Source organism: Montipora capricornis, chromosome 6 (genome assembly GCF_036669925.1).
Source record: "Montipora capricornis isolate CH-2021 chromosome 6, ASM3666992v2, whole genome shotgun sequence".
Taxonomy (NCBI): domain Eukaryota; kingdom Metazoa; phylum Cnidaria; class Anthozoa; order Scleractinia; family Acroporidae; genus Montipora; species Montipora capricornis.
The window spans coordinates 5245264-5257763 of record NC_090888.1 but is presented as its reverse complement, the minus strand read 5'-3'; the positions used below and the strand labels follow the sequence as shown (position 1 = coordinate 5257763).

The window sequence follows — 12500 nt, the reverse complement described above, 5'->3', positions numbered from 1 at the left end:
TGTTGTTCTTATTGTTGTTATTATTGTTGTTCTTATTGTTGTTATTATTGTTGTTATTGTTATTGTTATAAATCGAACTTTTTTCTTGAACCTAGACGGCGGACGTGGATTGAATCGTCAGGGAAACCAGAATAAACGCTTAGTGAGATACTGTTTGTTCGGATGGGGAGTTCCTGGCATTGCCGTGTCCATCTTTGTGATCGTTGACCAAGATCTCATCCGAGGATTCATTGGATACGGTAGGTCTGCTGTCTCAATATGAATTTAAAAGGACTGTGTCACGGCAGTGCAGTTCACGTTGCATAGCTTTTTACTTGCTCCTACTCGCTATTTGCGTTAGGAGAGAGTGCGGCCCAGTGGTTAGGATGCTTACCTTGAAATCCAGAGATCCTGGGTTCAAGCCCCGCTCTGAACACTCGTCGAATATTTCATCCTGGGACAGGTGCAACTTCTCGACTACAGTTGTAAATAGCCTACTTGATTGCCTCCGACCAGGTGAGATTCTTAACAGATTCTCCGGGTCTGACTCCGGTTTTCCCATCTTCACATTACCCAAGATTTGATTTGATTTGATTTACTTTTGTTTGTGTCCCCAGTTAAAGCTCAGTTGCAATTACCACTGATTGTTATTGTTATTATTGTTATTAGTATTATTTTTATTAGTGTTATTAGTATTATTATTGTTATTATTATTATTATCTTCAAATCCATCAACGATATTCTTAAAGACTTTCGTTCTAATCAAGAAGACAAACTGCAACTTAACAACTCAAGGTTTCTTTTTTACAAAAGTTATCAAGCATTCATTTTCATCCGTTACCTCTATTTGGTCGTCTGATTAGTCTCATCTACCCAAGAACATCTACAATATTACTATTCGCTACATCAACAACTCCCTTCCTACAAGTAAGAATATGACAAAGTGGGGATTATCACAAAGTCCTGATTCTCCTTTTCCTTAACCCTGAATCACTCCTCCATGTTGTCGCTGGTTGTCAACATAACCTTGATCGCTTCACCTGGAGACGCGACTCAATTCTCAACTTCATTGCCACTGAATTCACTCCAACCTGTACTCAATGATGGCTCTTCACTCTATGCTGATGTCAATAGTTTTTTGAGTCCCTCAGTTATAGCTGGTGACAATTATTGTCCAGATCTTCTTTTCCTAATACAGTCCAAGTGCCTATATATTTTAGAACTAACGGTTGGTTTCGAATCCAACCTTAAAAACAATGCAGTGCTCAAAAAAAGAAAATACATGAACGTGGTCAAAGACATGAAAAGTAACTGCAGATGTAAACCTTTCCATGAGCTCCCTTCGTGTTCTCTCCAAGGAATGCTCTACGTTCTTAGAAATGATGAATGACATTGGCATTGACAAAACGCACCAAGACTATATAATAATAAAAAAATGATACGTTTAGCCATTAGAGCGACACATTTTATCTTCTGTCGTAGAAATAAGACTTGGCATAGCCCAGACTTAATAAAACTGTAATTTTTTTTTTTTTTTTTTATTTATTACGTATACAAGTATATCACTCAATTTCAAGTAGCCAGTTGTTAATTGCCTATGCGTAGAGAGATTTACAATCGTATTCAAAGACAAATAAAGTTTCCATTATTATTATTATTATTATTATTATTATTATTATTATTATCATTATTATTATTATTATGACAGTATATACTTATGGATGCCATACAAAGAGCAAGCCAAACCTGGGGCGACAAACGTAACCCAGGGGCCTTGAACGGGATAACAAAAACCTAAAATAACAAAACCATAAAATAACAATAAAATATATAAAATATAAAACCTAAAATATAATATATAAAACCTAAAATAACTATATACATATCTATATACAGTTAGTGACTCTTATCGCTTATTGTCCGTCTCTTCAAGTTAGCACTTTAAAAATGCGCGCAATGTTTAGAGAGTGAGAGCTGACCGCCTTCTGCATGCGGAGTAGGACTTCTCCTCCTCGGGTGCCGAATAGTTCCCTCATTGCTAGATCTACTTCTTGGGACCATCCTCCCAACACATCGATAATGATGTTGAACTGCTTAACGGTGTAGGTTGGGAATTGCTGTTTCAATTCCCACCGAAGGGGGGCGTACTTGGTAGTCTGCTCCACCACCTCCGTCTTCCTGTTACCGATGCACGGGCAGCTCATCTCGATAGCGTAGATTCTCTTCTGCTTATGATCAATCACCCTCACATCCACTCGGTTTGACCTAACCTGATTGTGCTCAGCGAACATTGGAATATCCCAGAATGCTTGTGCATCCGGAGATTCGTAGAGGGGCTTCGGAGCAACAGGGGAGTACCACGGTGGCACGCCCTCACACAACTGCAGATCTCGTAGCCATATTAGCCGTAGCAATATTATTATTATTATTATTATTATTATTATTATTATTATTATTATTATTATTATTATCATCATCATCATCTTTGTGAACTGGATGATCTTTTTTCCCATAGCCCATGACCAAAGGTCCCTTAGATTTTTCTTCTTACTCTAGAGCTCCAACACCCTTCTCAAAATCCTCGCCCTTCCCAGTAACGTAGTTTTCTGTACCTTGATAACGACCGGTTCCCCGCTGCTGGGCCGAGGAGTACCTGCCGGGCGAGACACCTTCACTGTAAAGCCTGCAACCGTAATAGCAGGAGATTATATCATTCAAAACATTCGTGGCTGGAGCCTTTCTAAGACCAACAAAGTGGTCGTAAAGCCATTTCCTGGCGCAACAACTGAGGACATGGAAGACTATATTAAACCCATCCTAAGAAAAGATCCTGAGAAAATTGTAATCCATGTTGGAACCAACGACGTAAACTCCAAAGAACCTAGATTAACAGCCGAAGGCATTGTCAACCTGGCTCGCCAAATTGAAGGTGACGCTCCAAACACCAACATACCAATTTCGGGATTAGTTTCCAAGGCGGATAACAAATAAGGGAAGGTCTCAAGTGTCAACAAAATCCTCAAAAAATTTTGCCACTAGAACGACTGGAACTTCATTGACCACAATAATGTCAACATAACTCATTTAAATCGGGGCGGGCTACATTTATCGAAGTCCGGCACTGCCCTTTTAGCGAAGAACGTTTGTAAATATATCGATTAGGACATTGCCGTTTGGGAGTGCGATCATATTCCTGACCCACCGATATCCAAAAATCCCAGATCCACGCAAAGCGCAAATGGTAAGTCAGTTTTTGGTCGTGGCCTGGTTATGGCTTGTTTAAACATAAACAGTTTAGTTTCTCATATCGACGAGTTACGTGTATCACTGAGTCAGTTCAAAGATATTGATATCCTAGCTATAAATGAAACAAAACTTGATGCGACCATCAAAGACGGCGAAGTACATAGGTTATGATGTAGTTCGCAAACACCTTGAGAGCAATGGCAGGAATGGTGGTGGAGTTTATATTTATATTCGTAGTAATATCAATTTTCAGCTTCGTGCTGATCTTAGTCCGAATAATCTTGAATATCTCACTGTTGAAATCTCTAAACCCCGCTCAAAGTTCTTCCTCGTGTCTACCTGGTACAGACCACCACAATCATCTCCTGACCTCTTTTCAACCTTTGAGAGAATTATTGATAAAATTAATATTGACGCTGAACTTGAAACTTGGAGCTATATCTTATGGGTAACTTAAATTGCAATTTATTTACGGAGGTTGTCAGTAACAACTCTTCTCACCTCTTAAATATCATCGATACTTATGGTTTGTCTCAACTTATTACAGAACCAACTCGAGTCACACAATATTCAAGTACCCTGATCGATTTATGCCTAACGAATTCCCCAGATAAGATATCAAAGTCTTACACGCAAAGTTGCTCATCTTCGCTCCAATATGTATAAAACTGTGGAAGTCCGACAGCTCAAAAATTTCAATGACATGACTTTGATCGCAACTGCGATGATCATTCCAAGGGCATCAAAAGAAAAAAAAATTAAGAAAGCCTTTGTGAGAAATTTCTAGGCTCCTCGTAATGTATAAAGACTTTTAAAGAGCTGTTTTTATCTTCTAGAAGAATTTGATCTGTTCGGAAATCTTAGCTGAAAATTGAAGTGTTCGAAAATTTTAGGGATTGACATACTGTTGATATCCTCATTTCAGAAATTGCTAGCTGAACGTGGCCTTCCAAAAAACTTACCAGCAAACCATTTGCTCATTGTTCCCAAATTAAACTGTTAGGTGACCTTTTTAAGTGCCAAAAATTGCGAATATATGAATCCCGTGCGAAAACGTGACGGACTACTTTTAATTTCCTGGTTGCAAATGTTTTAAGTGATGTCAGTTAGTAAAGAAATCTATCGCTGTTTGGCAATGTAAAACAGAAATTCTTAGAACAGTTTGGCTCTCCCAAACAGATATTTAACCGAAGACGATAACTGGGTGCCCCTGATGCTTTATTACTTTAATTTCATCCTTTGATTGACAGGAGAGGGAGAGGCTTACTGTTTCATATCGAAGCCCGAAGCAGTTCTTTATTTCTTTGTTGCGCCAGTTGCATTGATAATGCTCTTCAATGCATTTGCATTGGTGCATACCGTCTTGCACATTGTAAAGACAAGGAAGGTACGTGGACTAAGCTATTAGATGTGCATTTATCAGATTTTTGTATAATAGCATTCGAAACGATGTACTGAATAAATAAAATAGTCACTGTCTTAGTGATTGAGGATGGCAGTCCGCCACACTCGCCAAGGGAGTGAACATCCTCTCCTCGACTAAAGGATGATCGCTGCCTAACCACACATCGACGGGTCTTGTACTGCAAGGCTGAGACTGACAGATGGACTGCTGAGTGCCTCATTCACAATTGTGAGACGGGAACCCTTAGTCTCATGCCAATCATCACCAACCAATTAATTGCTTAACTGCTGAGTAGCCGACTGATTTTCAAAATGCGACTCATCAGTGAATAATAAAAGGACTGCTGCGATACCGACCGGAAATCTATGTTCCTTACTGCAAGAGAGCAAGAACTAGCTTTTACGAGAAGATAGCGCAACCATCGACAAATGCCTCTTAAGGACGTTCGCGCTAATTGTTTGTGCGCAACATTACTGCGCAGGTAACGCGACTGTAATATGTCACGCATTACTTCAAGCATTAGTGAAGTTGAGGTTTTAAAACCTTTGCAAAAACCGTAGATGATAAGTCTTGCACAACGTTGGATCAGAGAAGATAGTGATCAGTTAAAATTGATTTAAAAATATTTATGAAAGTCAAGTAAACTACTGCTCGACCGATATTCACGTTGTTTTATCGGTCGTGCACTAGTCTAGATCTACTTGACTTTCATACATATTTTTCAAGCATTAGTTAAAATAACATGACGGCAAAAATGCCGGGGAAAAAATTCCAGGCCGGCAAAAGAATGGCACATTTTTTTTCTGAATCATCATGAGAGAAGTGAGCGGGAGGATGGAAAAGCTCTGGAAAAGCTTATCGAGTAGTGGCTGAAAGTTTGGAAAATTTGAGGACAAACCATTGTGTAAATTTAATGGGGCTGGTTTTTTAGAAATCTTTTCTTACCATACGAACTTAACTTCAAAATGAATGCATGTTTTTGAAGTTCTTTTCATTTACCTCCGTGAAAATAGAGCAGTATTTTCGTCCTCGCACGCTTGAAAAGTGCGGACCTGCGTGGAAACAACCAGGGATTAAGTTTCACAAAAAACACACTCCAGAAGATGAGCACGACGGCAATGGAGAGATATTATACAAAACACCAACCAAATGAAGATGACGCCTGCTTAAAACATCGTTGCTATGCTTAAGAAAGGCTTTTTTTTCGGTAAAAACCTTTCATTCCTTTAACGATCGATCCTCTCTTGGGCTCCAGTCCTTACCCGATAGGTCACGCAAAAGCGTGACAAACGAAATTTGTCACGCACAGTTTCGCATGCAGAGGGGACACACTTTGTGTAACGGTTAAGTCTTCCTTGCTTGGTGCCATTCCAAAATTTTCAACGACTAACTTTTATTTTCCAGAGAACGCATGAGGTAACCAATCAGCGGCATAGCACCAGCTTCGCCTTGATTTTCGTTAAAATGGCGTCAGTCACGGGGGTTACATGGATTCTTGGAATCGTTGCCAACATTAAGGCCTTGTCATTTTTGTGGTACCCGTATGTTATTCTGAACAGCCTTCAAGGTACTATGCTCTTTCTTTGTTTTATTAATTCCTTCATTGTTTGTCCGTTTTTGCTTATCCCTGATATATCGCAGTTATGATATCAGCGTAGTTTTTGTGTCAGGACTCATGCAGCTCTTACAACGATTCTCGGTGTGGGCTCAGAAACAATGGGGCACAAAACTACAGGACAGAACAATGACGCCCAACCCTAAACCATAATTAGAGCTTGGTCCCATGCTGGTTCAATGAAATTCGAGCTGGTTTTTCAGTTGGAACTTTCAAAAGGGAGTTTAACTAGGCAAAGATCAACGACGGCTACGACAGCGATACAAAGCAAGAATATTGTTGGTTAAAAGAGGAAAACACTCGTGCTGCACGCACAGCACGCTAACATCCTTGTATTTCTTCGCCGTACTCTAGAAAACAACAGCGTAAAATCACTAAATTTTAGGTCTTGACGACAACGTGAGCATATAACAATGAACCATTCATTTTCTGTTTTTACTCAATTTAAAACAGTTCGTACCCACCCGGTTACTGGATAGTTCTCCTGTAATTGTACAAAGTGAACAAGACAGAAAGAATTATCGCAAAATATTTGCAAAAGCATTAAGTTATATTTTGGAGTGACGTTTTTGTCGTCGTTGCCGCTGTCCTCATACTCTCTAGCTGTTATTAAGAGGGGTGAGGGCTGGATCACGTAAGGACGAGGGGTACTTTTATTGTTAAGCCGAAGGGAGGAAACAAGGCTGCGAGGAGCGTTAGTCGGGAGAGTCAGATACAATTGAACATATCCTCCTTCATATTTCCACCCCTAAATAACGGTCGTTTCCTGACGTCGGTCTGGGAAGGAAAAAACGAAAGGAAAATAATTTACCCTTTCACTCCTGTGGGGTTCCCCATTGACGAGTAAAATCGTCTGGCGTTAGACAGAGTAAAATCTAGAAGTCTCAGTGGCCTTTACAGGAGTTAAAGGGTTAATGGAAACATAGTTTTTGAGTGAACCTAGCTGTTGTTAACCCTTTCACTCCGGTGGGGTTCCCCATTGACGAGTAAAATCGTCTGGCGTTAGACAGAGTAAAATCTATAAGTCTCAGTGGTCTTTACAGGAGTTAAGGGTTAACGTTCTTTCAATTAAGCCGCGGTCAACTTTTTTATCTGACTATACCTGGGGATCTTTCAGCTAGCAAGATTCTTTTTTTGAACATAATAGAGCCTAGTCAACTTTCATCATTTGTTTAACCGTCCAATGTTCCGATTTAAATGCTTCTAATATGAAACAATACTTATTCGTTGTAATCACTAGCGTCCTGTAATTTATTTTCTGTTGGTTACCTCATATTAAGTTTTGTACCTCCCCCAGTATCGTTGTTTTTCGCTTCGATTTTCCAACACCTTTCCTTTGTATGACATGGTCACATATATGAATGCTTATAGGATACTCATTTGGAATATGACATGATCTTACTGAAAGTTTGGATTTTCATCATATGACAATCCGTTCTCCCCACGCTTCAAAAGTATTATCGTTATCATCATTGTCATGGTCATCATCATCATCATCGTTATCAATAACCAGTGCTTAAACCGTAAAGCGTAGCGTGGGTTGAGTCTTCTTCTAAGATTTTGAGAAGTAAATAATGTACCTTCGCTGTCAGACCAATCTCAATTTCAGTAAAAAATTTAGGTCGCTACATACCATCCCAAAGTTTTAAGCGGTGGGCTCAGGCGCACTTCCTTATCTGAGCTTTAGGGTTGTCCATCCCGCTTTGCCCTACACAGCCAGCTGTGCCATCAATTAACGTGGTCATCCACAAAGTTTACTATTAAATCTAGGACGCTAAGGTTTCAAAGAAGCATACATTCAAGAATTCTTGTCATTTCGTTCCTACACTGCATTTAGTGACGTTATTTATGCCTCTTTCACAGGTCTGCTGATCTTCTTGTCATTTGCTGCGAGTGGAAAGACCATGAAGCTATATAGAGCCAAAATAGCCAACTTAACGAAGCGGTCCTCCTCCAATGCAACGGACCCTACCCGCAAACCTAACCCTACCACTATCCCTGCCCCTACCCCTACCCCTACCCCTAACCCTAACCCTAACCCTAACCCTACCCCTAACCCTAACCCTACCCCTAGCCGTTCTTGGAGTCCTGGCGTTCAAGATTGCGAAGAGACTCATCTGTAAAAGCGATACTTAACGGGATGAAAAAGATACAATCTTTAGTTAGCGAATGTAAGGCAATGATTAACAAATATCAAATACCAGGTGTTACAAATGAACCCACTGGGAACTCGGAAAAATCCAAGCCCCAGAAGGGATTCGAACCCACGACCCTCCGTGATCTAGTACGGAGGATCTAGATCACGGAAGGTCGTGGGTTCGAATCGCATCTGGGGCTCGGATTTTTCCGAGTTCCCAGCGGGTTCAATTGTAACACCTTGTACTCGATATATGTTAATCTTTAGTTAACAAAGAAAACCCTAGTAATGATTCAGGTCAGTTTTCTAACATATTCAATTCTTTAAGAAGAACGATATTAGAAAGCAGTGGGCAATAGTAGCGTTATTTGATGTGACAATTGATTTATTTACACAAGTTAAATAAATTTAAGGACGTTCGCGCCCAAAATGTTCCCACGTACAGATTTGTTTTAAATTGCCACGCAGAAAGGTAATGATCTACTTTTGCCAGAAAGGCAAAAAATATGGGGATCACCGTGGTCGTTTTCGAGATAAGGTGCATTTTTAGAAGCTTGCATTATATTTTAAGACGATCTTAGCTTACAACTGTCAACGATAAAAAAAGCTACATTAGTACTTGATCCGGTAAACGTACTGAATTCAACATAACTAATATAACTAAATAAACATTTGCAGCTGATGTCTTTGTCTGAGGTGAAATAGACCTTGAATAACGATACATATTAGTCTAAGAAAGAAAATTTCGGTCGAACGAGAGCATAAAAGGCGAAATATTTGCAACTTCTTTTTTTTGCTAAAATGGACAAAATCAGGAAAGGAAGGGATCTACGGGAAAAAAATGGGGGTCACCAAGCATTCAAGAGAGTAAAATCGCTGCGAAGTTCTTAAAGCGATTGTCTATTCTCACTTCCACGTCATTGCGTGACATTTCCGAGAAGACCTGGGTCCACAGCCATCCCATGTTGCCACAAGAGACCCTTTGCCCGAGGGAGGATCAAACACTGGCTCGATGCCATGTTTTGTTATGTTTGTTTACCTTCGTGGTCTGCGATGCATGACGTGTGCGTGACATGCGCGAAAAAATGCGCAGTGGCAATGGGCGCGAACGTCCTTAAGGGAAATTAAGTGTCTTTAACCATAATAAACAAAACAGCTCGAGATCTAAAATCTGACCTGCCAGTCATACATAATAGGGAGGGACGGTGGCCTCAAGGTTAGTGCACTCGATTCCGGATCGAGTGGTCCGGGTTCGGGTCCAGACGGTGCCTCTCTACACCCAGGTGTATAAATGGGTACCGGCGAAGTTAATGCTGGGGGTAACCCTGCGATGGACTAGCATCCCATCTAGCGGGGAGTAGAAATACTCCTACTCGCTTCATGCTACAGAAACCGGAGATAAGCGCCGGCCTGATGGACTTTACCAGGCAAGACAAGAGTCCGTTGATGTGGAGGTGCCATCTTAAGTTACAGTTTAAATATGTGACTAGGTCACTTATGTTCATTTTGTTTTCATTTTTATTCCAATTACTTTCAACTTATTTTCATTATCCCAACTACTATACTTGGCTAGTTACCCAATTACTCCATTTCCTCACATACCTTATTTTGCCTTGTGTAGTTGTATTGTTTCGAAACATTTCTCTTACCTAATTCCTGTTGTGTAGTAAACTCCGTCTTTTTTTAGGTAAGTCCTGTTGGGGGGGGGGGGGGGGGGGGAGGGAGGAAACTCCCATATAGAAAGGACGGGGTTGCTTGTCGTACCTTTTAGGGGTTAAAACAGCGGTTTTGGTACCTGTTAGGGCGTTCGGCCTCAAAAGGTCTACATCGGGAGCTTTAGCGGTACCTTTTAGGGTATAGAGGTTTTGCCCTACAGCCATGTTGCATGGCAGGAACAATAGATTCTTTGCCTATGGGAACAAATGTTCTTTCCTATGCAAAACATTTTCATTCTTATCGCCATGCAACATGGCCGCCGTGCAAAACCTCTATTGGGCTGATAAGTTATGACAGGAGATATTTGGCAATTAACTAAAAAGTAAAGTAAAGTAAAGTAGCCATATTTAACGTTGATAACTCGTAACAGTAATTCAACTGACAAACCTTTGGTAGAATGTTCGCTCATTTTACTCCCCCATCTCCATCAGTGCTCCGTTTTACGGGTATTTAAAGCTACTTAGCTACACGGAAAGGAAAGAAGTCGAAACAATGATGCGAGATCCGGGAATCGAACTCAGGACCTCTTGCACCAAGGCCGTGCACTAACGGACGGTGCCTAAATTTTAATGTTGTCCAATTAAAACCCATAATTTGGTACCTCTTAAAGGGTGAAAAAAAATTTCATGCCACGCCCACAAGACAGGATCTTGGTACTTCTTAGGGGTTCTTTTCAACATTTCCGACGAGCACCCCTGTCATTTTTATATGAGATTTACCTGAAGTGTCAGTCTTGAAGACAAGTCATTTTCAAGTCGTCTAAGATGTATAGTTATCAATAACACTTGGTAATGTTATCAGTATTTTCCTATTTCTTTATTTGTGACTGGCCTTTAGTTTAGTTTAGTTTACTACATATAGCTTTCTGTTTTCGTTCTTGATTTTAGTTTCTTAGCAGGGACTGCAACATTTCATTAGCTTTTGTCATGGTTCATTTATCTATGTTGACCTTTAGTGTGGCACAGCATGTAATTTGTCTGTTGAATATTTTTTGCTTTCTTTTTTTTTTCAATTAGTGATTACATGTACTGTATTTTTGCTTAACTCTTTTCCTTTCCATGATATGTATGATTTTAATTCCAAATCATCCGTTTGTTCACCCTGCGATCAGAGCCTCCTGTTGTCTTTTTCTTTACTGAGGAGGAGAAAAGTAGGCTCTGCCCGAATCGCGTCAACTCTTTGAAGCCGCCGCAGCCCGAACTTCTTTCTAGACTAGTCAATCTTGTTTTCTCTCGTCAAATCGGTTATTCCAGTGCGAGCGTCCCTTTAGTGACAAAACCGATGGTTATAATTGAGCCCGCTGTACCATGAAAAACCAAGATGGCGGCGAGATCTGGCATATTAGGCTTGGGTTCGAGACTGTATCCTGGCAACATGCAGCGCATATTCAATAAAGATCTTACTCGATTCATGAAGAGCCTTTCTCGAGTACGCCAAAATCGAGCATGAAAAAGATAGGCTCTGCTTGCAGGGTGCCGTTTGTTATGACTATTTCACAATTATTACTTTCAATGCACTGTTGTAGCTTCATGTAGCATTGCTAATAGCTCTTGCTATTGGCAAGTCCGTGCTTCATAAAATGGTTCTTGGATTATAACATTGTTTAGTTTGTTTAGAATTTACACTCTTTTTGCTTGTTTTGTTAATAATTTCTTTGCCTTTTGATTCGCAAGCATTTTTTGTCATGTATCAGCTATTTAGGATGGTTTTTATTATTCAACTTGTAAATAATATCAATTTTCTATTTTTAATTCATTAGCTTATTGTAGCTTTGTTTTATTTTGTTTTTAGTGTTACTCGTTCCTGTTTTATTGTCATTTTATCACTCTGTTGATTCTAATAAACTCGTAAAACGTAGCTCAAATCTGTTGTTCTTGCGTCGACCATTTCCAAATGAAATCTACATTTAAAAGTAATACAACAACCTGAAAAATATAATTAGAAATAGGTTGCTAAAATATGCTATTCACTAAAAGGTAAAGTCATCCTTGAGAGGATTATGCGCCGATGAAATGGAACAACATCCCTTCCTTCCCAACCCGGGCAAACCCGGGGCTTTTGATGGGTAAGGCCCTCGCGGCCCTGGGGTGGGGAATTTGACCTTTGCCCGGGTGGGGTGGGGAAAATGGAACGGAAGTGTCAGGTTTCAAAAAAATTTTATTTTCGGGTCACAAAGTTAACTTTTCATCAATTACATGCAGCTGTTGCATCGATCACTGTGACCAAGACACCTTCAAAACAGGAGGATTCGAAATGATCCGAACAGCTGTGATGGTGCTGGATATTTAGCAAGTTTTTCCTCCTAAATTCAGATGACCCATCCTTTGAGAAGGACTTCAGTTTTTAACAGGGACAGCCCACAATAACTTTCAAGTATCCCGCGTTCAAGCCAGGGTGCGCAA

The 12500-nt window shown here is 40.1% G+C and overlaps 2 protein-coding genes across 2 annotated transcripts in view; both read left to right on the top strand.

The window, feature by feature from the left end:
• Positions 1–8406, top strand: part of LOC138053133 (probable G-protein coupled receptor Mth-like 3) — a 9103-nt gene extending 697 nt beyond the window's left edge. Inside the window, exons 2-5 of the mRNA XM_068899806.1 lie at positions 96–239; positions 4476–4612; positions 6035–6197; positions 8109–8406. Of these exons, the coding sequence (XP_068755907.1) occupies positions 96–239; positions 4476–4612; positions 6035–6197; positions 8109–8368 (704 nt within the window). The 3' untranslated portion in view covers positions 8369–8406. The remainder of the gene's footprint in view (positions 1–95; positions 240–4475; positions 4613–6034; positions 6198–8108) is intronic.
• LOC138051352 (uncharacterized) overlaps positions 1–12500 on the top strand; it is a 543513-nt gene that overhangs the window by 79438 nt on the left and 451575 nt on the right. The window lies entirely within an intron of this gene.